The 26,720-nt window shown below is 38.6% G+C and overlaps 1 protein-coding gene across 1 annotated transcript in view; it reads left to right on the top strand.

Moving 5' to 3' along the window:
* Window positions 1-26,720, top strand: part of LOC308105025 (syntaxin-binding protein 4-like) — a gene marked incomplete at its 3' end in the record, with an annotated part of 75,398 nt that overhangs the window by 45,369 nt on the left and 3,309 nt on the right. The window contains exons 14-16 of the mRNA XM_080455660.1: window positions 20,995-21,020; window positions 22,649-22,818; window positions 25,701-25,724. Coding sequence (XP_080311786.1) covers window positions 20,995-21,020; window positions 22,649-22,818; window positions 25,701-25,724 — 220 coding nt within the window. The remainder of the gene's footprint in view (window positions 1-20,994; window positions 21,021-22,648; window positions 22,819-25,700; window positions 25,725-26,720) is intronic.

Here is a 26,720-nt window from a genome sequence, read left to right as displayed (position 1 = left end):
ATTACCCTATTATGATCGATAAGCTTAAAGCAATAGGTTTTGATGATACGTCGGTGAGCTGGATGAGATCCTACCTGGCTGGAAGGGAGGGAGCAAGTGGTGGAAGTAAACGGCACCCAGTCCCCTCCCCTCCCAGTGACTTGTGGTGTTCCGCAAGGAAGTATACTAGGACCTTTACTGTTCCTGATATATGTGAACGATATGTCTTCAGCTTGCGACTGCAAACTGTTCCTGTTCGCAGATGACTCGGCTCTGCTGGTCTCGGACAGGAACAGGCTGCAGGTTGAGATATCTCTCAGCTCTGAACTCAACAAGATCTGTATCTGGCTCTCCGACAACAAACTATCATTACACCTGGGTAAAACTGAATCCATCCTCTTTGGGTCCAGTTCTAACCTTAGCAAGGCTGAGAGTTTCACGATCAAAGTGGGTGATGATGTTATCACAAGAAAGGAGGAAATTACCTACCCGGGTTCCATCTTGGAGGCAAACCTCTACGGTAACAAAAACGCAGAAAGAGTGATCAAAAAGGTCAACCAAAGAATACGCTTTTTGTATAGGATTGGACGTCTAGTCAGTAAGAATACTCTGAAGATTCTTGCAGGGGCCCTCATACAAGGTTATTACGATTATGCATGCTCCTCATGGTATCACAACACCTCCAAGGCCTTAAAAACAAGGCTCCAAACATCCCAAAACAAACTAGTAAGGCTACTTCTTGGCCTCAATCACAAAACCCATCTAACCCCTGCTCATTTTGCTAGGATTGGATATAGGGTTGAGGACAGAGTACAGCAACTTGCTATGGGCCTGGTCTTCAAGATACACCACAACATTGGGATCCCCCTGTATTTGTCAAAATACTTCAAAAACGTTAATGAAGTCCACGATCATAACACCAGAGGCAGCTCCACGAATCATGTTCAACCCAGATTTGGCTCAACAAAGGGAATGAACTCGTTCTCATGCTATTCATCAAAAATGTGGAATGCCCTACCAAAAGGAGTATTGGAGTGTAAAACCCTACTCACTTTCAAAACTGCCCTAAAGATACACCTTCAGGAGGCTGCAATTCGAAAATGGCCCCTGTCTAAGTCTTAACCTACCCCCCCCCCCCCTCCCCGTTTTTTCTTCTCTTGTACATATTTTTCACTCTTCATACCAGTAACCTGTAAGCTGATTGTATGACGTTCTGTATAGTAGTGTGTATATCTGTCTGTCTCTTATATGTCATCATGATTTGTGTGCATGGGGATCTCATCTTAAACAAGCTCATGCTTAATTTGTCTTCCAGTTTAGTATACCTTGTATTGTGAATTTGTACTTCCATACTGTTGTTCTCATGTCTTACTAAATAAATTACATCAATCAATCCCACTGAGCCTTTTTCGGGCTATTAGACGTCTAAAATACGTCTAAGGGCTAGTCTAAAACGGGGTTATAATTGGTCTAACAGTGAAAGTTTATTTTTATTTTTTAGATTGATTAAAAAAACTAGATTAGATTAGCTGTTTTGTAAGCGTCTATTTATAGACCGTCTATATTATAGCCGTCTATATATAGACGCTTAAAAAACAGCTAATCAACGTCTAGGCTAAGCCTAGACGTCTAAAAAAGGTCCAATAGCCGACTATGGCTCACTGGGATGAGTGATGGAGTGTAATTATAATCTGTAGACGAGATCCGGTATGGTTACGGTTTATTATGGTAGAGACCTAGCCTGGTTCCAAAACATAGATCCCGCCCACTCTCTGAGTGGACTGCTCAGCTTCAGGCTGATAATCAGGCTAGTAGAGACCGTTTGTGGATGCTTTACTGAGAGGTTTTACGGCGGCGACAGATGTTAAATCCAATCATCAGGTATAGTGTCACTAGAAGCGAGTGGCACTTATTCTTCTTCAAATGACTCTTAAATTGTAGCTTTCACTTCAGCAGAGATCGCGGTATTGAGCCATACCTCGATTACCCGATCCCCGGAATAGAACGGATTGTTCTCTCTTTCTACGCGCAACTGCGCATTGTTTTTGGAGAGCCCTCCACCGCCTGGCTTCCATCCATCAGGGTCTACCATGGAGAGAAGATACTTATGGACACATAATTTTATTTATTTGTACACATTGGGAGCATTTATTTCGTGCAATTAATTGACATTTAATACATTTATTTATTTTTATGTTTTTTATTATTTATTGCAATTCACGCATTCATCCGATCTGGCTCAATCATTTTTAGCCCGATCAGTCGGGTGTGTGGGAGTGGGGAACGACCGGCTCGGGTCGGGACGCCGATAGTGGGGGGGGGCTTCGGGGCCAGCGCCTCCACGCTCAATTGGTCAGCTCCCTCATGAATCTCAGATGTCAGGCTCAAACTTACAGTACCATTATGTGAGCTACTGCCGACTGAGTCACATGTAACTGTGTCAATTTACTGGTGGGATAAATGACACCCTTTAACTTATTGTCTCCGCCAGGCCGAAAGGCATAGCGAGAGAGTATGTTTTGCCCCCTGTCCGTCCGTCCGTGTGTGTGTGTGTGTGTGTGTGTCCGTCCGTGTGTCCATCATTCTGTCATTTTGTGTACAGCTAATCTCCGGCACCGTTGGCTTGATCGCAACGAAACTGTGCACACACACTCCCTGGATGCCAGAGCAGAACCTCTGCCCCAAATTTTTCAAATTAGCCTTTTATAGCGCCACCAGGAGGCCGCTTTTTGCAAAACACACTTCTTGACAGTACTCCTACAGATTTTATCCAAACATCACGCAAATCAGTACACAGTATCTCTATAGTCATGTGATCAACACGGATCTGTCCAATTTTCCATATTTCATCCTGATTGGCTAAGGTTGGCTTCCAAAGTTTGCAGGATTGCTCCGTTTTCAACAAAATGCCTCAAATCATGAACGCAGCTTGCGATTTCCGTGAGATTTCACACGCACATTCCCACTAGGCCGAGGAAGAAATGCCACTTGAAAATGTTCAAATCAGCCTCATGGTGGCGCTATAAATGGACGATTTATGTTTTTAACTATAACTGCACCGATCTGCATGAAACTTTGCACGCACACTCCCTAGAGGCCAAGGAAAAACAACTGACCTGCATTTTTCACATTTGCCTTTCATAGCGCCACCAGGAGGCCGACTTATGTAAAACACATTCTTTGATATTAAGCCTTCAGAATTTATCCAAATTTCACGCACATCGGTACACTTGATCTCTATAGTCATGTGATCACGATGATGCGATCACGATGGATCTTTAAATTTTTTCATATTCCATCCTGATTGGCTAACATTGACATCTAAAGTTTGCAGGAGTGGCCCGTTTTGAACAAAATGCCACAAATCATGAATGCAGCGTCCGATTGCGACACTTTGCACGCACATTCGCACTACATTGAAGAACAAATGCCACCCTTTTAACATTGCCCTATTATAGCGCCACCATGAGGCCAATTTTGCAACACTTTTCTTTTTTATATTACTCCTACAAATTCAAACATCATGCAAATCGGTACACATTAGTAGTAAAGGAGGGGAAAGTGTATTGTTCTATGGGGTCAAAGGTCACCTATTCATAATTTCAATTCTATTGTTTATAGGTCATAATTCTTTTGTTTCATAGAACAAAGGATTCTTTAGAAATCTGATATGGGGGTTATGGGAACCATGAGGAGTGGGGGCTGTCTGGGGTGAGGTCATACAGGGGTGAATGCATTGTGTACATTATGTCTTTTGTTAAGTGTTTTATTATTAACCCCCCTCTGTCATCAATTACCTGTCACTCAAGTCTCCATGTAATATCTTATTATTTGTCTAACACACATCATTTTGATGCAGTCAGAGGATCTGCTCTTTGTCTATGCTCAAGCAAGGCCCCATCCTGGGGCTGCTAGTGGTTAGTGGCTTGTGACGTCTAAAGACAGAGAGAGCATGGCCATTCCATTCAATGCTTCCCCAACAAAAGAATGAATGTGTTTTGTTTGGGTGTGTGTGTGTGTGTGTGTGTGTGTGTGTGTGTGTGTGTGTGTGTGTGTGTGTGTGTGTGTGTGTGTGTGTGTGTGTGTGTGTGTGTGTGTGTGTGTGTGTGTGTGGGGGTGGATGGTTGGGTGGATGGGTGGGTGAGTGTCTGGTGTGTGTGTCTGGTCTGGATGGAGAGGGTTGTCACAGACAGCATTAGTATTGTATATAGTAATTAGCCTACAGTACATCTTATTGCCTATTTTAGGGCTTATGGGTTTTATTCAGGATATAACTTTAGAACATGTTTAATGTAGTTAAAGTGATTGCTTTAGGTGAAGATGATATAGTATTTTATACTATCACTTCCAATACATGGGCACCAGGGTTTAAAAGTGGTGATTCTATGGATTCTATGGTCCTTTGGTGTGTACATATAGTCAGTAAATTAAAATAATTGTTTAATATCTGACATGACTGAGCATGTCTTTTAGATCACGATATTTAGTTTAAATGGTTTAGTTCAATATATTTTATTATGGCAGCCTACATCTTATAGTCTATTTTAGGGTTTATGGGTTTTATTCAGGAAATAACTTTAGAACATGTTTAATGTAGTTAAAGCGTTTGCTTTAGGTGAAGATGATATAGTATTTTATACTATCACTTCCAATACATGGGCACCAGGGTTTAAAAGCGGTGGTTCTATGGTCCTTTGGTGTGTACATATAGTCAGTAAATTAAAATAATTGCTTAATATCTGACATGACTGAGCATGTCTTTTAGATCACGATATTTAGTTTAAATGGTTTACTTCAATATATTTTATTAAGGCAGCCTACATCTTATAGCCTATTTTAGGGTTTATGGGTTTTATTCAGGAAATAACTTTAGAACATGTTTAATGTAGTTAAAGCGATTGCTTTAGGTGAAGATGATATAGTATGTTATACTGGCACTTCCAAAACATGGGCACCAGGGTTTAAAAAGCGGTGGTTCTATGGTCCTTTGGTGTGTACATATAGTCAGTAAATTAAAATAATTGTTTAATATCTGACATGACTGAGCATGTCTTTTATATCACGATATTTAGTTTAAATGGTTTACTTCAATATATTTTATTAAGGCTGACATAGAATCTGACAGAAAATCAACGATCTGGTCAGATTGGACTTTTGATGCGCAAATAATTCTGTTAACTGGTGCTTTGCTCTGTGAAAGAGAGTGACAGTAATTGTTACATACATACATACATACATACATACATACATACATACATACATACATACATACATACATACATACATACATACATACAAACATAGTACACAGAGTATACATACATACATGCGTACATGCGTACATAGAGTAATACACACATACATACATAAATACATACATACATGCGTACATGCGTACATGCAGTAATACAATACATACATACATGCGTACATGCGTGCATGTGTACATGAGTACATGCGTACATGCAGTAATACACACATACATACATTCATACATACATACATACATACATACAAACATAGTACACATAGTATACGTACATGCGTACATACAGTAATACACACATACATACATACATACATACATACATACATACATACATACATACATACATACATACATACATACATACATACATACATACATACATACATACATACATACATACATACATGTCAGTAATGGATACATTAATAATAATGACAAATAATCATCAAATTGATTCTGGGTTCATGGATATATTATAGTGTGTTGGTTCATTATAGATTATATTTTCTTAAAATATAGATACTATAAATGATAGGGCTAGTTCAGGATGGATCAATAGTTGTCCATAGAGACACCCATCAACCTCTTACTCCCCCAGGGTAGAGGTCTGGATCTATTGTTCCATAGGGGCTCTGTGAGTGAGGCTTCTCTGGTTTCCCACACTGTGTCTATTGACTGATTTCAATGGAAAGACAATAGAAGTGTGTCTTATTCATACATCACATTAGTTACACAATGTGACGTTATTGTTTAGGAGAGAAACAGCTGCAGAAACATTTTGGGATCCAAGTTGGTTTTCAAGGAAACAACTGGAATATTGAGTCATTAAAAATAAAATGATTTAGCGAAATTATTTAAGACAAACCATGACTTTGTAAAATAGTGCTGCATGAATGAGTTAGCTGTTTTCATGTGTAGTTACCTCAAGGCAAGCAATTGCATTTGCATATTTTCCTGTTTCATAGAGATCTAATTGCCAAACTCTGTTCCATATCATCTTCATTGGTGTAATACTTTTAACAGACTCATATAAAGTCAGAGAATCATATCAAAAGACTGCTGATGTTGATTTTGCTATTGTTACATGAATTTAACTTGGATGTCTTCATCAATGAATGGGGAAAAAAAAGATGTCAGTTCGTGTTTGTTTATTGAAAAAGGCTCAATGAGTCACATCAGGTATAAATTCCTCACCTGAATAAAGATAGAAGTGATGACACATCACAACAATAACTTGGATATTTCTCCAAAACACTTTACTCAAATAGAGTAGAGGATTTACAACGAGAACTTGTCTCTATGAGAGACGTAGGACATTGTATGACATGAGAAAACACTACTCTCCATTCCACAATTGGTTGTAAGGTGTTGTGTATGCCAAATACATTATATCCTAATTGTATAGTTTTGGTTATTGTGAACCATTTAGCATTATGATTAGAACTAATGAGCCAGCCAAGCTTAGGTATACCTAGTGAGGCAATCTTCCTGGCTATGATTCCTGGGAAAGTTGTCCTCCTTCTAAAGAACCTGTGATTACTCACACATGATACGGTAAATTGTCAGAATGTAGAAGAGTTTACCTAAGATGGCTAAGTAGTGTATCTTTTTTTTTCTTCTAAGGCATTTAGTTATACAGTTATAGTATAGTTATAAAAAACGAACAGCCTGCAATATTTTAAAATAAGTCACCATTATGGCCCTTGAATCAAGGCATATGACTCAGCAAGCTTTACATTTAGACAGTTTGCTGAAGGGACACTCTTTACCACGAGACATATTAAGTGTTATAGGCAGTTAATATATATATTAGCGGGTGCAAAAATGTTTGTAAAATGGCATAGTATAGCCTGGAGGATCAGCTATTGAATGCAGCCTGACTATTTACCCTCCAACTACGTATTCTTTCCAATTCAAATTTAAAAGCACACACATACACATCAACAGAACTACACATCACCAGTACAACATCAGCACCACTACACTAAATATAGTTACTATTTTTCATCATTGGCTATATTTGCTAGTTTATTAAAACATGGATATAAGCTATAAGCATTCAATTATGTCTTTTTGAAGATATATCTGTACATATTCTAGTCAAAACTGTAGCTAGAGTTTTTTTTCTGCACACAATTCATATACTGTTTGTGAGTAAATCTCAAACTAAACTATTGTCATCACATGGTATGATAGTAAATATGGAATATTATCAACTTATTTGTTTTTTTGTTTGTCAAATATAGGGTCATATGCATCTTCACATTACAAAAGGAAAGATATAACATTAGTTAGTACATCTGTTAGTCTAAAACTAGGTGTAAATTTACCTCCAAATAAAACGTATGCTTAAACATAGCTTAACTACTGTATAGGTAAAAAGGCCATGCCACGATAATGCGTAGATAAATATTTTGATATCCTCCTAGGAAAAAATAAATAAAAAAATAAAAAAATAGACACTATGTGGACCTACAAAACACATTTACATCAGCACATCAACTATATAAATGAGTACATTTAACATAATAGCGGGGTATGCACACTATATTATGTGCATACTAGTTTAAAACCTGTAAGACTGATCCGCCAAGGCATTTCCAGAATTGAAAATCTATGTTTTTAGAAACTATATATTTACAATTACATTAAATCCTACAACCAATTAGAGTTGGCAAGGTCTTACTGTGATCCTCTGGATTTGTAGATATTTGATCAAAAACATATATTTATAGTGGTCAGTGGTGGCTTCTCTTAACATCTCTTTCCTCTCCTCTTTCCTCTCCTCTGTCAATCTTTCTCCTCTCTTGTCCCTTCACACACACAACCTCTCTCTCTCTCTCTCTCACCTCTCTCTCACATTATCTTCTCACATAATTTCTCTATTTTTTCTCTCTAAGTCATAACATGTACACACGTAGCTGTCAAAATACTTCAAAAAACGTACTGATCATGTCCACACCAGATTTGGCACAAACAAGGGTTTGAACTCGTTCTCATGCTATGCAACAAAAATGTGGAAAGCCCTACCAAAAGGAGTAAAGGAGTGTAAAACCTTATACACACTTTCAAAACTGCCCTAAAAGAAATAACCTTCAGGAGGCTGCAATTCCAAAACTGGTCCCTGTCAAAGTCTTAACCTAATAATAATCGTGGTCATTGGAAGCTATACCATAAATAATGGTCATTTATACGTAGTAAAACGTTAAGGTTAGTAAAGTAATGGTTAATATTCACTATATGTATACTATTTGTGAACTTAGTTTGAGAACATTGTGAATGTGTCCGAAAAAACATAGCTAGAGTTTGAATTGTAACTTGAATAACCATGCATACATCGAATGAAATAGAAATAAGGGGTTATAATCAGTGTCTAACAATTGGACGCTAGACAATATCTGCAAAAGATGTCTATTATTATTATTATCATTATTGCTATTATGTAGAATGCATGCAACTATCTCTACATAGCTTCTAAATATATCTAATAATATAGTAAAACCCATCCTTTTTCCATTTTCTTCAAGCCTTTCATTCCATTGCTTCAAACACTGGGTTGTCATGGTGTGTCATGGGCTTTATGCTTGTTCGTACATCCTTCGTGCTACAAAAACAAAAACAAAAAACTATTTTCAATCCTATTATGAGTGTATGATATGGTTGTTTGTCAAGAAAGTATGTACATGAACATATATTGTTACGACTATGTTACCCATTGGGGTTTAAACAAATAACCAACAAAAATAAAACATGACTAAATACAAATCATGACAAACTATGCACAGGTTTCAGCAAATACAACATTTTTATTTTAGTGTGGTTACAGGATCAAGAATCAATGAAAGAATAAAAAGCACTGTTAGATGGTATACAATATCTGCATATCAATAAAAAAATCATGATTACTTTTGGATGATTACTGGTTGCGAGGGTGTAACTTGATTTTCTCTAATAATTCTATCGTTCAGACCTTGGTTTTCTAGCTGGTGAGTCTCTCCAAAATGGAATGAGTTCGTTCATCACATTATGATGCACCAAAGCATACCCGATATCGTCAGCTGCGATATCTAGCCTCAGTTCATTTAAAATAACTTCACACACTCCTTGCACTCTGGATTCTGTAGTAACAATGCCTCGAATTTCCAGCACATGCATGATTCCTGAAAGAAATCTGTCAGTCCACAGCATTTTAATAAATTCATAAAAATGGTCGCAGACATAATTACGTGGCACCGGATATAGGGGACATCCATAGGTGGCGCCTGGAGTAAAACAGTAACTGACTTCAAGATCCATCTGATTACTTAGTACCACATCCAGCAACTTTGCGATGCATGCTTTTATAATATCTAGAAAAACCGTGCTGAGCAGGCCATCAGGTTGATCCATAGTCAGGGGTGAATCCACTGGAGAGGTTGGTAAAAGCGTTGGCAAGGAGGAGGAGAAGGAAAAAAAAAAAAAAAGAACATGAAGAAAATAACAACTTTAAACATTTTAAAACTACCAATATATATATATATATATATATATATATATATATATATATATATATATTAGGGGTGTAACGATACATTTTAACAACGATTCGATACGTATCACGATACTTGGTTGTCGATACGATACATGAACGATACAGGTTAATTTAGAACGATAGGATATGTTTCGATTCAGTGATTTAGTCGATACGATACATGAACGATACAGGACAGGTTAATTTAGAACGATACGATTCGATTCAATGACTTAAAATCGATATAGTAACTATTTATTTACCCAAAAATTCTGTGTGAAAAATAAATACCTGGATACTGGATATAAACCCCTCTTTCTCTTTTTTTCTTCTTAAAAGTACTTAGTTTGATATAATTGATTATTTGCATTGCAGAACGATTCGATACGATTATTTGCATTGCAAAACGATTCGATACGATACAAAGTCAAACGATACGATATTTAGCTGTTTGCATATTGATATAGTAGATCGTTGAAAATTCAAAACGATGCATCGATGCAGTTACTGTATCGTTACGGGCCTAATATATATATATATATATATGTGTCAATCTATTTAGGATTAGTTCTTTTCTCAAATAATTACCTGTGTCAGAACCTGGATCTGCAGCTGATGAGTTCCTCCAAAATGTAACGAGGTCGTTCAAAACAGCACGTTTCTCCTTATTCTCGCACATCTTAGAACTACCGGCCAGGTTGATTTTTACCCGAATATTGTCCACATTCTTTAGGTCATGAAGATAAGCTTCACAGATCCCTTGCACTCTGGATGGTGTAGCAACAATTCCTTGAGATTCCAACACGCGCATGACTCCTGAAATAAATCGGTCATTCCACAGTCTTTTCATTAATTCTTTAAAATGAGTGAAAACATAATAGCTTGGTTGTGGTGGGTCGAGAAATGGGTGTTGGGTCTGACTTGGGTCTCTTTGACATATGTAGCAGTCTTCTTTCATTTGATCAGTTATTACCACATCCAGCAGCCTGAGTATGCATACTTTTATAGTATCCAGAAAGTAATATCCGCACAGTCCATCAGGTTGATCCATAGTCCGAGGCAAATTCACAGGAGAGGAGAAGGGTGTATCATGGAAAAACACAGGTGATGGCGGAGGTGAATAGTCTTCATCGTCCGATTCAAAGTCCCAGTCACCCCAAGGATCGTATGCTACATCTCCCACTGGAAGAGTAGCTCTAGAGTTGGCTTCTTCTCTTCTTTCATTAGAATTCTCCATGTTGACTGCTGAGATCCTAGTTCATAGATCAAGAGTCTCTTATATTGTGTAAAAGGCAGAGGAGGAGGAGCTCGGTTAGAGTGTAGGAGGTTTGGGGGTTATAGCTGCTACTTTAACTCAGAATCAGACTCACTGATTTACAGAACAATTGTCCAGTAATTACTGTCTATTACTAAGATCTGCAGACTTCTATTTCTATGCAGAGAGCACAATCAGTTACAGGGGTAAAAAACTGGAGGGTGCTAATGGAGGTTCCTATTTATCTCATCTCAAGAGAGTAGGTAGCTGATATATGGCACTTTTACCATAGTGCTAGGTATACTCTTAGTTGCTTGTTTTGGAAGAGAATACACTTAAGACTTCTGATTGATTGATTGATTGATGCACTTTATTTAGTAAGACATTTCTTGCGACATTTCTTGCCTACCTATGGTGAATGCACTTATTGTAAGTCGCTTTGGATGAAAACGTCTGCTAAATGACTGTAATGTAATGTAATGCAATAGGTTAGAAGTAACATCATGGTACTTCTACATTAGCTGACCGTTTCATATTGTATTAGAAATATTATATTGTGTACGACGATATAACAATAGCATGACTTTTACTGTAACTATATAATAAACCCTTCCTTTTGAACTGAATTGTTCACATTAGACTCTACACAGAATCTAACCCCTCTAGTAAAAAAATAAATAAACAAAACTTTGATACAAGATTTGATACGTGCTTGATATTTTTATTTCACAAGAAACATGAAAATATAATTTAAACATGTTACACTTAAACACCAAAACATCAACATAAAAACATGGGTGTGTGGTAAGAAATTACAAATTACAAATCAGTGGCTTTCAATACAGATTTTACAGTATTACGGTTGTCCATTGAGAATAACGTTGCTCCAGCCGGATTGCGCATTGAGTACTTTATTGCTCCAGCCGGATTGTGCATGTAGAAATCTGTTGCTCCAGCCAGATTCCCCATTGAGTACTTTATTACTCCAGCCGGATTGTGCATTGAGAACTCTGTTGCTCCAGCCGGTTTATTGTATGTATTGTGGTAAAATAAGCGATGTGGTTCATTCAGATTTACACGTCTCGGTTTCTTTGCAGAGAGAACGGATACTACACGATTGACTCCACTAATGCGTTCCTCCAACAGGGCCATCTTTCGACTCTCTTTTGCTTTGGCGAAAAACCCATTAATTAATTTAATCACATCCCGTAGCAGCCAGAAATCTCTTGCATGAAAGGCTAAACGAATTGGAAAATACGTTTCTTTCTCCATTACAGTTTTAGGTCTTTCAAAAGTAGGGCCCTGAGACCGGAATCTCACCAACAACCATAATTTTGTCCTTGAACAGTCAACGAGGAAAGCTTCGCCCCCTGATAAGCGGCAAGGGATTGACTCGTCCACTTTCACCATAGTTGATGGTTTGATATAGTCATCGTTGGCCCATCTCCCCCAGAGCAGATAATCAGTTAAATCCAAAATGGCAGTCTTGAATCTTTCAAATTCAGATGCATAAACTCTCACATGATGCAATCCATCTTCCAACAATACTTCATCCTCTTCCATTGTATACAGATCAACAAATGGAAAACGGGTGGATGATGAAAAATGGCACCGTAATTTTCGCTCATTGGACAGTTGCCATATCTTTTCATCATCGGCATCGTAAATCAAGCGGGTAGAGTACATCTTATTTTTTTTACAACTTTTGTCTCTAGACTTTCAGAGTTTTCTTTAAAGAAAGGGACCAGGAGAGGCAGAGTTTTTAGTCAGGCTAACCGTTTTTTCATGACCGGTCATGGAGGACAGCCTACAGCGTATACGTTTTTTGTAGGTCCACTCCCCCACAGTGACATAGGAGGGTCGTTTTACCAATGTATAGGCCTGAATAGTTACAATAGGTTAAATGACACTGGTAAAATAACTAAAAATGATTCCAAAATATGAAATTCCAAGAACACTAATGCTTCTTACGGCCTAGAAAACTTTATGGTTGCGACGTTCAGACCTTGGTTTTCTAGCTGGTAAGTCTCTCCAGATAGTTGCTACTTTGACTCAGAATCAGACTCACTGATTTACAGGGCAATTGTGCAGTAATTACTGTCTAGCCATATGGATATGTTTAGACCCGTCCATATTGATACTATCATCATGGTATATATCATGGTATATAATATCAGTTAGCATGTCTTCTAACTACAACACCCTTTTGAATTGGTAATTATTGGACATTTATTTCACAAAGAAAAAAACATATACATATATTGTACATACATATACTGAATGTTACACATATTCATACATATTCAAGAATACACAATACTTGGTGTACAAAATCAGTGTAATATATTTTCCTCAATATAGGCAAGTAGAGGAAAACACCATAAGAGTTAGATTATACACACAAAACATGGTATGTGCTGTAACAGTCACTTCTTGAAAAGTCTCTTGTATCAGGGGTACATATGTATGGTAGGAGTCAGTGCCCAGCACAATGTTCATTATGACCCCAGAATCTTTTCTATTCAAAACATTCATAAGCATATCTTCTATCATATCTATCAGTCTCGAATGCATCTAACGATACATCGGCAGGGTTGAAGCAGACAGAGTCCCAATGGTCCACCAGCCAGTCCAGGCTGAAATATAAATCCTCATCGCCCCGCATAATCACAATAATCGTGATAATAATAATCACGATTGACCATATCGATAAAGTATCTCTCCATCGCCTCCTCTTCCTCATCCTCTTCCTCTTCAGAAACGGTATGGGAAAGGGCTCATCAGTAGGGGTTCTATGTAATTCAACTGCTCTTCATCCGTGAGGATTAGGCCGTTAGCCTTATCCAATGTCATACATATCCACTATAACTTTAATTCGAGAAGACCATTGTTAAGTCTGTGTATCAGCTCTGCCATTTTTTGGTAACAGCCCTGCATATGACCCCCGGGTGAACGGCCACATAAGTAACACCATTCATGGGTAGCCAGCGTAACATATATCCTGTTTGTTAATTTCACTTCAGATAATTTCCAAGCATCCGGGGCACTGATCGCGTTTGGATGTGCAATAAACCCTCTGCGAAACCTTTCCTGTCCAATTTCAATTTCTAGCCGCTCTGGTGTATAGTTAGCTTTGAGATACGGACATTCTCCTCTGGTGAAGTAAGCATGTTGATTTAAAAGTGTATCACCCGGTAAAAACTTTGTAAGGACAAGTTTGCAAGCTGCACACCTGTGATTATCATCAACCCCAGTGTGTTCCATGTTACAGGGGTCACCTAAATACGCAAAATGTGACGATTTCGATTTAAAACCAGTATCAGTGTTTGATTTTCTACCGGGGTCATTGTGCTGTGAAGGTAGCATACGCAATGCGGCTTCACGGGCATAAAATGAATGATCACCGGGTGGAATATATTTGCCTCCGTCTGTAGCATTCATCCATTTAATTCGACCTTCCATAAATCCATCAAAATAGGGATCCAGGCCAGTGGCCACGTATTGTCCATCTTTAAAAATTATTCTGTCAAAGATTGTGGGCTCGCCACCTTCCTCGCTATAGGGAAAGGATTTGGCATCTTTAGTGGAGATGAAAAATGGATTGGCAGTTTGGCTGGAAAACGGATTGGCTGTTCGTTTAACGGAATCCTCTTCTAGTAGTCCCCCTCGTATGTTATCCATTTGAAAAGGTAAAGTTGTCTGCTTTTCTAAAAAGTAATCTCTTATATCATATGTACGATGGTCCCCTTATTTTTTCTTTTGTCTGACGGGTTAGTCAGGCAATCCGATATTTCCTGTCAGCTCGTGCAAAGGTAGCCTTATATATACTATTTGTAGGTTCACACCCACTGTGACGTGGGGGTAATTTTATCAATGTATAGTCCAGTTACAGTTTTTACAGTTATTTGGTAAAAAACTAGGTAATATTCTAAATGACAGTATTAATGTAACACGTGGATATAAACACTATAGACAACAAATAGTTTGTTTTAGAATAAGGTTCATCTTTATTATCAATTTTCATCTTAGGGTAAGCGTGTAGGCCTATACATGATTAAAAAAAAAAATATATATATATATATATATGTCAATATTGAAACTTCAATAGTGAACTAAAACAGACCTAACACTTAGAAGTCTGTTAGAGCATAAAACATCTTACTTGAGTTTAGACATAGAGTAAAATATATATTGTTATAGTAAAACTAATATTAACGGTACGTAATAGTTAAAAAGCATGTTATAGAAGCTGAAACCTGTGCATAGTTTGTCATGATTTGTATTTAGTCATGTTTTATTTTTGTTGGTTATTTGTTTAAACCCCAATGGGTAACATAGTCGTAACAATATATGTTCATGTACATACTTTCTTGACAAACAACCATATCATACACTCATAATAGGATTGAAAATAGTTTTTTGTTTTTGTTTTTGTAGCACGAAGGATGTACGAACAAGCATAAAGCCCATGACACACCATGACAACCCAGTGTTTGAAGCAATGGAATGAAAGGCTTGAAGAAAATGGAAAAAGGATGGGTTTTACTATATTATTAGATATATTTAGAAGCTATGTAGAGATAGTTGCATGCATTCTACATAATAGCAATAATGATAATAATAATAATAGACATCTTTTGCAGATATTGTCTAGCGTCCAATTGTTAGACACTGATTATAACCCCTTATTTCTATTTCATTCGATGTATGCATGGTTATTCAAGTTACAATTCAAACTCTAGCTATGTTTTTTCGGACACATTCACAATGTTCTCAAACTAAGTTCACAAATAGTATACATATAGTGAATATTAACCATTACTTTACTAACCTTAACGTTTTACTACGTATAAATGACCATTATTTATGGTATAGCTTCCAATGACCACGATTATTATTAGGTTAAGACTTTGACAGGGACCAGTTTTGGAATTGCAGCCTCCTGAAGGTTATTTCTTTTAGGGCAGTTTTGAAAGTGTGTATAAGGTTTTACACTCCTTTACTCCTTTTGGTAGGGCTTTCCACATTTTTGTTGCATAGCATGAGAACGAGTTCAAACCCTTGTTTGTGCCAAATCTGGTGTGGACATGATCAGTACGTTTTTTGAAGTATTTTGACAGCTACGTGTGTACATGTTATGACTTAGAGAGAAAAAATAGAGAAATTATGTGAGAAGATAATGTGAGAGAGAGGTGAGAGAGAGAGAGAGAGAGGTTGTGTGTGTGAAGGGACAAGAGAGGAGAAAGATTGACAGAGGAGAGGAAAGAGGAGAGGAAAGAGATGTTAAGAGAAGCCACCACTGACCACTATAAATATATGTTTTTGATCAAATATCTACAAATCCAGAGGATCACAGTAAGACCTTGCCAACTCTAATTGGTTGTAGGATTTAATGTAATTGTAAATATATAGTTTCTAAAAACATAGATTTTCAATTCTGGAAATGCCTTGGCGGATCAGTCTTACAGGTTTTAAACTAGTATGCACATAATATAGTGTGCATACCCCGCTATTATGTTAAATGTACTCATTTATATAGTTGATGTGCTGATGTAAATGTGTTTTGTAGGTCCACATAGTGTCTATTTTTTTATTTTTTTATTTATTTTTTCCTAGGAGGATATCAAAATATTTATCTACGCATTATCGTGGCATGGCCTTTTTACCTATACAGTAGTTAAGCTATGTTTAAGCATACGTTTTATTTGGAGGTAAATTTACACCTAGTTTTAGACTAACAGATGTACTAACTAATGTTATATCTTTCCTTTTGTAATGTGAAGATGCATATGACCCTATATTTGACAAACAAAAAAACAAATAAGTTGATAATATTCCATATTTACTATCATACCATGTGATGACAATAGTTTAGTTTGAGATTTACTCACAAACAGTATATGAATTGTGTGCAGAAAAAAAACTCTAGCTACAGTTTTGACTAGAATATGTACAGATATATCTTCAAAAAGACATAATTGAATGCTTATAGCTTATATCCATGTTTTAATAAACTAGCAAATATAGCCAATGATGAAAAATAGTAACTATATTTAGTGTAGTGGTGCTGATGTTGTACTGGTGATGTGTAGTTCTGTTGATGTGTATGTGTGTGCTTTTAAATTTGAATTGGAAAGAATACGTAGTTGGAGGGTAAATAGTCAGGCTGCATTCAATAGCTGATCCTCCAGGCTATACTATGCCATTTTACAAACATTTTTGCACCCGCTAATATATATATTAACTGCCTATAACACTTAATATGTCTCGTGGTAAAGAGTGTCCCTTCAGCAAACTGTCTAAATGTAAAGCTTGCTGAGTCATATGCCTTGATTCAAGGGCCATAATGGTGACTTATTTTAAAATATTGCAGGCTGTTCGTTTTTTATAACTATACTATAACTGTATAACTAAATGCCTTAGAAGAAAAAAAAAGATACACTACTTAGCCATCTTAGGTAAACTCTTCTACATTCTGACAATTTACCGTATCATGTGTGAGTAATCACAGGTTCTTTAGAAGGAGGACAACTTTCCCAGGAATCATAGCCAGGAAGATTGCCTCACTAGGTATACCTAAGCTTGGCTGGCTCATTAGTTCTAATCATAATGCTAAATGGTTCACAATAACCAAAACTATACAATTAGGATATAATGTATTTGGCATACACAACACCTTACAACCAATTGTGGAATGGAGAGTAGTGTTTTCTCATGTCATACAATGTCCTACGTCTCTCATAGAGACAAGTTCTCGTTGTAAATCCTCTACTCTATTTGAGTAAAGTGTTTTGGAGAAATATCCAAGTTATTGTTGTGATGTGTCATCACTTCTATCTTTATTCAGGTGAGGAATTTATACCTGATGTGACTCATTGAGCCTTTTTCAATAAACAAACACGAACTGACATCTTTTTTTGCCCCATTCATTGATGAAGACATCCAAGTTAAATTCATGTAACAATAGCAAAATCAACATCAGCAGTCTTTTGATATGATTCTCTGACTTTATATGAGTCTGTTAAAAGTATTACACCAATGAAGATGATATGGAACAGAGTTTGGCAATTAGATCTCTATGAAACAGGAAAATATGCAAATGCAATTGCTTGCCTTGAGGTAACTACACATGAAAACAGCTAACTCATTCATGCAGCACTATTTTACAAAGTCATGGTTTGTCTTAAATAATTTCGCTAAATCATTTTATTTTTAATGACTCAATATTCCAGTTGTTTCCTTGAAAACCAACTTGGATCCCAAAATGTTTCTGCAGCTGTTTCTCTCCTAAACAATAACGTCACATTGTGTAACTAATGTGATGTATGAATAAGACACACTTCTATTGTCTTTCCATTGAAATCAGTCAATAGACACAGTGTGGGAAACCAGAGAAGCCTCACTCACAGAGCCCCTATGGAACAATAGATCCAGACCTCTACCCTGGGGGAGTAAGAGGTTGATGGGTGTCTCTATGGACAACTATTGATCCATCCTGAACTAGCCCTATCATTTATAGTATCTATATTTTAAGAAAATATAATCTATAATGAACCAACACACTATAATATATCCATGAACCCAGAATCAATTTGATGATTATTTGTCATTATTATTAATGTATCCATTACTGACATGTATGTATGTATGTATGTATGTATGTATGTATGTATTACTGTATGTACGCATGTACGTATACTATGTGTACTATGTTTGTATGTATGTATGTATGTATGAATGTATGTATGTGTGTATTACTGCATGTACGCATGTACTCATGTACACATGCACGCATGTACGCATGTATGTATGTATTGTATTACTGCATGTACGCATGTACGCATGTATGTATGTATTTATGTATGTATGTGTGTATTACTCTATGTACGCATGTACGCATGTATGTATGTATACTCTGTGTACTATGTTTGTATGTATGTATGTATGTATGTATGTATGTATGTAACAATTACTGTCACTCTCTTTCACAGAGCAAAGCACCAGTTAACAGAATTATTTGCGCATCAAAAGTCCAATCTGACCAGATCGTTGATTTTCTGTCAGATTCTATGTCAGCCTTAATAAAATATATTGAAGTAAACCATTTAAACTAAATATCGTGATATAAAAGACATGCTCAGTCATGTCAGATATTAAACAATTATTTTAATTTACTGACTATATGTACACACCAAAGGACCATAGAACCACCGCTTTTTAAACCCTGGTGCCCATGTTTTGGAAGTGCCAGTATAAAATACTATATCATCTTCACCTAAAGCAATCGCTTTAACTACATTAAACATGTTCTAAAGTTATTTCCTGAATAAAACCCATAAACCCTAAAATAGGCTATAAGATGTAGGCTGCCTTAATAAAATATATTGAAGTAAACCATTTAAACTAAATATCGTGATCTAAAAGACATGCTCAGTCATGTCAGATATTAAGCAATTATTTTAATTTACTGACTATATGTACACACCAAAGGACCATAGAACCACCGCTTTTAAACCCTGGTGCCCATGTATTGGAAGTGATAGTATAAAATACTATATCATCTTCACCTAAAGCAAACGCTTTAACTACATTAAACATGTTCTAAAGTTATTTCCTGAATAAAACCCATAAACCCTAAAATAGACTATAAGATGTAGGCTGCCATAATAAAATATATTGAACTAAACCATTTAAACTAAATATCGTGATCTAAAAGACATGCTCAGTCATGTCAGATATTAAACAATTATTTTAATTTACTGACTATATGTACACACCAAAGGACCATAGAATCCATAGAATCACCACTTTTAAACCCTGGTGCCCATGTATTGGAAGTGACAGTATAAAATACTATATCATCTTCACCTAAAGCAATCACTTTAACTACATTAAACATGTTCTAAAGTTATATCCTGAATAAAACCCATAAGCCCTAAAATAGGCAATAAGATGTACTGTAGGCTAATTACTATATACAATACTAATGCTGTCTGTGACAACCCTCTCCATCCAGACCAGACACACACACACACACACACACACACACACACACACACACACACACACACACACACACACACACACACACACACACACACACACACACACACACACACACACACACACACACACACACACACACACACACACACACACACACACACACACACACACACACACACACACACACACACACACACACACACACACACAAAACACATTCATTCTTTTGTTGGGGAAGCATTGAATGGAATGGCCATGCTCTCTCTGTCTTTAGACGTCACAAGCCACTAACCACTAGCAGCCCCAGGATGGGGCCTTGCTTGAGCATAGACAAAGAGCAGATCCTCTGACTGCATCAAAATGATGTGTGTTAGACAAATAATAAGATATTACATGGAGACTTGAGTGACAGGTAATTGATGACAGAGGGGGGTTAATAATAAAACACTTAACAAAAGACATAATGTACACAATGCATTCACCCCTGTATGACCTCACCCCAGACAGCCCCCACTCCTCATGGTTCCCATAACCCCCATATCAGATTTCTAAAGAATCCTTTGTTCTATGAAACAAAAGAATTATGACCTATAAACAATAGAATTGAAATTATGAATAGGTGACCTTTGACCCCATAGAACAATACACTTTCCCCTCCTTTACTACTCACATTTAGTCAAGTGATCAAGATGGTTCCATCCAATTTTTCATATTTCATCCTGATTGGCTAATTCTGAACATTGCTGCCCCACAATAACCTACCTGACCTGGCGGAGACCTGTGCTCCGAGGAGCACTTTTTCTAGTTCACAAATGGTTTTGGCAACAATAAAATATCAGATGCACAATAAAGTGCGGGGTGCGTAATTGTTGCGTATACCAATGGAATAAAATGATTAACCTTGCAGACTACGCCACTTAGGTTTGGATTAAAGGAGCCTAAGAACTCCTTGATTAACTCTCTTTGTTTTAACAGGCTTTTCACAGGTTCGAGATAACTGGGTAAGTACTTAGACTTTAGGAGAACACAACACCAATAAAACCAAGGAGGAACTGAGACCAACACAGTGGATAAAAAGGGGTAAACATACATTTATTAAGATTCGTCCCTGATACAAGAGGCCTCTGTGCCTTTAAAACACATAAATAATACAATCCTAAAATATAAACCCTAACCTCCTATGGCGCCGCTAGACTAACTAAAATGTATTCACTACTAAACTAAAATGCAAACAATGGGCGAAACAACAATAATAGCAAGAGCGCAAATAAATAGCAGAATAGGCAACAGTACTTTTACAAAAGTAAAGTGCGGTGCTATATAAAGTGCGTTCAGTACTATGTGGACTTAGGCCATTCAAATGCAACACCGGGGGTTTTCTTCAGCCAAATAGCAGAGTGTGCAAATAGCAAATTGTGCAAATTAATAGCAAAAGGTGCATCAAATACTTATGGACAAGTAAAGTGCAGGTGCTATTAAAATACAATAAAAATGCTATAAATAATTAAGACAATGTGTGCAAATACTGGGGGAAAACAGGTGGAGGGAAGCCAAGCCAGGACTCTTCAATGTTCGTCTGTTTCTTTATCGCCGTCTGGAAATACAGAAGCAATGGGCCAGTTCATCTGTTTACAGACAAGGTACTGTGGGCTGCTAGCAGTGGTGGCTATCACAAATACGAGTGTTGCGTGGATAGAAACTTACTCCGAAGGCAGCTTTCGCTGCCTACTGATGGAGTTGCGCGTCGCAGCACTTTAGCCTCTCTTTCGTCCGCTCCACTCCAGGCCCTGCTTCGCTCCTTATGGTCTGGTCGTCGCTGCTGTCGTCCTCTCCTTCCCCTCTGCACACACAGTCTTTCACGGGTCTTTCTATAATGGAGCCGTCTGCCAAATGTTTGCTCGTTGCTTTCGGTGGCTGGCAGCACGCGCTCTCCCGTCTCACACGCCCTTTACCTCGGCTACGCTCTAGGACTTTCTGTGTCGCACCGGTCCTTTCACACACACTCCTGCTCTGCTTCCTACTCGCTCCTCTGCCTTTTTGAACTGAGCGGTTATTCTCATTTCACAGAGACACCGCGCCCTTCTCCGTCGTGGTTGGCTGTTGATGACGTGACCTGCTGTGGGATTGGGCCGTGGGGACTACGCCCGAGTGTCAGTCAATCTCACAGCTGTTCGCTGTCATTGTCAATCGGGGCATACCAAGTGGCTCGGGGACCGGGGGGAAAACATGTCCATTCATAAATAATAGCCTACAGTGCTTTCATCAACAATAAAGGTTAAAAGGGTGTTAAGATGATGAAACAGTGCATCAATATAAATAACAAAAAAAATAAATAATGTCCCGTTTTCCACCCTGTCACAATTACCATTACCATTACTATAGCGGGGCGCAGATAGGTGTTAACGCGCCGTTGACACCTAGAACAATAGCCCAGACAGAGAAACACACTTTTTTTCGGTCGCGGCTGAGGGGGCGGGGGGGCGGGGCTATTGCGGTTCGAGTTGAGCCCCCATGGCCGCGCACATAAATCGGCGTGCCTGCATGATGGTACACCGTGGTGACGATCATCAGCCGTGAGAGGAGGATAGGATGAGCCACCACCATCACCACCTGACCACTGGACCAACAGTCCCGCCAAGGCCTGCGACTTTCTGCTCAAGTTCCTGTTGGTCGGGGACAGCGATGTATCAAGTCAAGTGGGCGAGGGAGAGATCCTGGCCAGCCTGCAGGACGGAGCCGTACAGAGTCTCCCTACATGGACACAACATGGGTGGGTGAGTGGTGGTCTGGTGGAGTGGAGTTAGCTCTGGCTCATAGCGTTAGAAGGAGTTCTCCTTAAAGGAGAATACCGGACAAATTAAGTGTTGCCTTTGATGTGTCGTTACTCACCGACCGTTCTGGATGCTTGTTTCTTTCCAGAACCTGGCAACTCGTGTTGCCAGATTCTGGAAACAAGCAACCAGTGTTAACTCGTTCGCCATTGACGGTGGCCTCGCAGGAAATTTCAACGCACGTTTGACTATCATGAGACTCCACAAGGACTAGGAGTAGAGAGAAAAACAACTTTGCCTCGGTTAAAATAGACGAATCTCACTGACCCACGCGCTCCCATTCTGACAACGGAGGGGGTTTAAAAAATGACGACACGGGAATCTATGGAAAAAAAGTACGCCACTTTTCACGTCGGTCGGTGAGTAACGAGACATCAAAGGCAACACTTAATTTGTCCGGTATTCTCCTTTAACGCTGCGGCTGTGTTACTTTCGAGCCGTTTGCCCGCACACCCGCGGTAGCGCAGGCTCGTCTGTAGTAAAAATAAGAAATACTCTTTCGCTACTCACTAAAACAAAGACGGGTTTAACATGTTTAAAGCCTACTTTCCTTAGTGGGTAGTGGGAACACTAACACTATTCTAAAATACACCTTTTGGCCAGAAAAGACAATATTTCACCGGAAGGACAATTCTGGTCAATAGAAAAGTTTCATTGACCAGATCTGTAGGGGGCGCAGTGGAGTAACTAAAACATGTTTTTCCATCCGGTGGATTATTTTACATTTTGGTCAAAAAGTGTATTTTAGACGTGAGGTGGGGGGCTCCGAGTGTTTCCACTAAGGAAAGTAGGCTTTCAACATCTCAAAACTGTCTTTGTTTTGGTGAGTAGCGAAAGTGTATTTTTTATTTTGACTACAGACGAGACGAGTGCAGGGCAGGCAACGGCTCGAAAGTAACATAGCGTTAAAGGCATAGTTCACCCCCAAAATGACTTTTTTTCCTATCGAATAGTCACCTAATGGAGACTTGAATTCATGGATATTGTGTTTTTTTAATAATGTTTTTGTCGCATTCCTAAGCCAATCATTTTATGACATCTAAATACACTCGTACACATAGTTTGAAGCTCCAAAAACATACTTTATTACCGGCGCAACGTTTCGACCTTTTTAGGCCTTCATCAGGCAAAAATCCCTTTTCTGTGGAGAGCTTTAGCCAAAAATAGCAGATCTACAAGCTCACAATGACTCGCAGAGAGCTTGTAGATCTACTATTTTTGGCAAAGAGGTAAAGGTGTAGAGGGAATAAAGAGCAGACCAAGTAAAAAAAAGATTTTAATCTGAAACACAATTTTATAGAGAGGGGGTCCCTGCTTCATCTCTCTAGGGGGTCCTTGGCCTGAAAAACATTGAAGACCCCTGTATTAGGTGATTGCGATGTTATGTTAAATGTGTGTCTATTGTTTTGTCGATGTTGTCTTCGGTGTTACTGACGATGCACAACACATTTCAGTGTATATTCTGACTATGATCTTCATCATCATGCATGGATTAAAGTGGCCAGTCACCACGACATTTTCATAAGATTAAAGAGCATTAGAATGGGTCAAACTAGCAATATTACCTTTTTATGTTTTTTTTTTATGTTCAGAAGCATCTTCCATAAAACCCCAATGGTCTCGGATATCTCATAGACGCAAAGATTAAAGCCTCAATCTGCAATTTATTGAACTGGTTGGCTGTATGTTGAACAGAAAGAACATAGGTTTAGAAGGTTCTCAACCTGTAGGTCCAGGGGTCCTCACATGATTTTCAGGGGGTCCCTAGATGACAGTAAAGTGACAGTTTAAGGACTTTTAATACCTAATACCAAAACAAAAAAAAGAAATGAAAAAATAACATTACTGCATCAAAAGTAATCAACAAAACTATACTATAAAAACTGGTTAAACATCGGCCAAATTGTCAAATAATATAAGAAATAGGATTTTTTTTAAATAACTGATCTACAAGCTCACAACGCGAGGCAGCAATGTTCACAATATTTATCTGTGGAACCGAGTCAAACTAAATGTAATGCCTCATCTCCTACATTTCCAAGTACATGTCAGGTTGGGGTAACCTGACTCTGCCAGATGGGGGCGGTATTGAGTAACCACGTTCCTCAAGACAGCATCCAAATAAGCTGTGAAACAAATGTGTGACACAAGCTTATTGGATCTGGCAGCGTCAGGTTAAGGTTGGGGGCCCCCAGTTCAAATACGATTATTTTGGGGGGTCCCCAGTTCAAATAGGACTATTTTGGGGGTTCACGGACTCACAGCCTGAAAAGGTTGAGGACCACATGGTGTGGAGGACCCCTTTCCCACTGCTTCACAAATCACAGACTGGGACTTGGCTTGACACAGGTTTTCAGTCGTGAGATTTGTTTCTGCTTTGACACATTCAATCCGGGAAAGCATCTCATTTTATGTCATTTTAGACTTTAGCTATATATACAGTATATAGCACATTGGTTCTCAAAGTGGGGGGGGGAGGGGCTACCAGGCGGTCTATTATAGCAGATAGGAGATCTACGATAGCAGATCTACAAGATCATAGCGTGTCACTTTGTGCCACGCTATGAGCTTGTAGATCTGCTATTTTTAAAAAAATCTTTGAATACATCTTTAAAGCAAACATTTTTTACTCAAAACTTTGCTTCTGGGGGTCCCTGGAACTAAATATTTTGAGATGGGGATCTGCGGCCAAATACATATCATTTTAGGGGTCCATGGCATTGAAAAGTTTGAGAACCACTGACGTAGAAAAAGTTTTTAGGATTTAGAAGACATTTGTAGAATGTCAGGTCTTAATGCGTTAATACCTATGTCCTCATGTCTCTCTCTCTATACGTTATATGTGCTCAGACCCTGAACACCAGCGGGCCAACGGTAACCTCAAGTACTTTGAGTACCAGCTGATCAAGCAGAAGAAGGCAGAGGAGGAGGAGAGGAAAGAAGAAGAAGACAAAGGGAAGGGAGCGGAGAGAGAGAAGAGGGAGACGGTCAAGGAGAAAGGTCAGAAAGGTCGTCCCACGTTCTCCACAGACTACCTGCCTGAGAGGAGGAAATACGAGAAGTTGTGCCGAGGAGAAGGACTCAAGATGGTAAGAGACATAGACAGACAGAGACAGACAGACAAACAGACATATGTGTGTTTTACTATACTTGTGAGTACATGAGAATTTGAGGGTTATTTTTCACGTGGCAACGAGTTGTAAGCTTGTAGATTGACAATTTGCCGATGCGTGACACTGCGGCGCAACTAAGTATAATTATCAGTTAATAAATCAACTGATGCACACACTTGGACACATCATCAGTGTTGTTACCTGGAGTCACTGGGTGTTTAGGGTCTCGCAACAGACACCCTCTTCCAGGCGACCCGACCGAGGCTGATCAGACCCTGGCCTGTGTCCAAGTGGCATGCTACAGCCCCCACTGTCTCTTTGGGGTAGTTAGAGACAGTGCTAATTAGGGGGTTAGGGTTAGCCTGGCACTAGCCAGACCGACAACACGGATCCACTCGCACATGGCATGTGTGAATGGAAAACGTGAATCCACGCCATCAGTCCAGCCGATGCCAGGCCTGGTTCGTTGAGATGTTGCAGTTGGTGTTGGCGACACTAGGAGGCTCTCTAGGCACTGTGGGTTGCCTCCGGGCCTGGCTCCTCCTTCGTCTAACAGAAGTAGGGGCTATTCTGTGCTCAATTCTACTTTACTTGTGGGGATATTTGGCCCTCACAAATATAGTAACACACACTCACTCCCCCCCTCACTCACTCATTGATACGCATGAACGCAAATATGCTCACATTGACCCATACAATCTGTCTGTGTCTTTCTTTCTGCCTCACTGACTGTCTCTTACTCACTCTCTCTCTCTCT

The sequence above is a fragment of the Gymnoscopelus braueri genome (assembly GCF_963280865.1).
Source record: "Gymnoscopelus braueri genome assembly, chromosome: 17".
Classification (NCBI taxonomy): domain Eukaryota; kingdom Metazoa; phylum Chordata; class Actinopteri; order Myctophiformes; family Myctophidae; genus Gymnoscopelus; species Gymnoscopelus braueri.
Note: the sequence above shows the minus strand (reverse complement) of the source record. Positions and strands in the feature narration are given on the sequence as shown.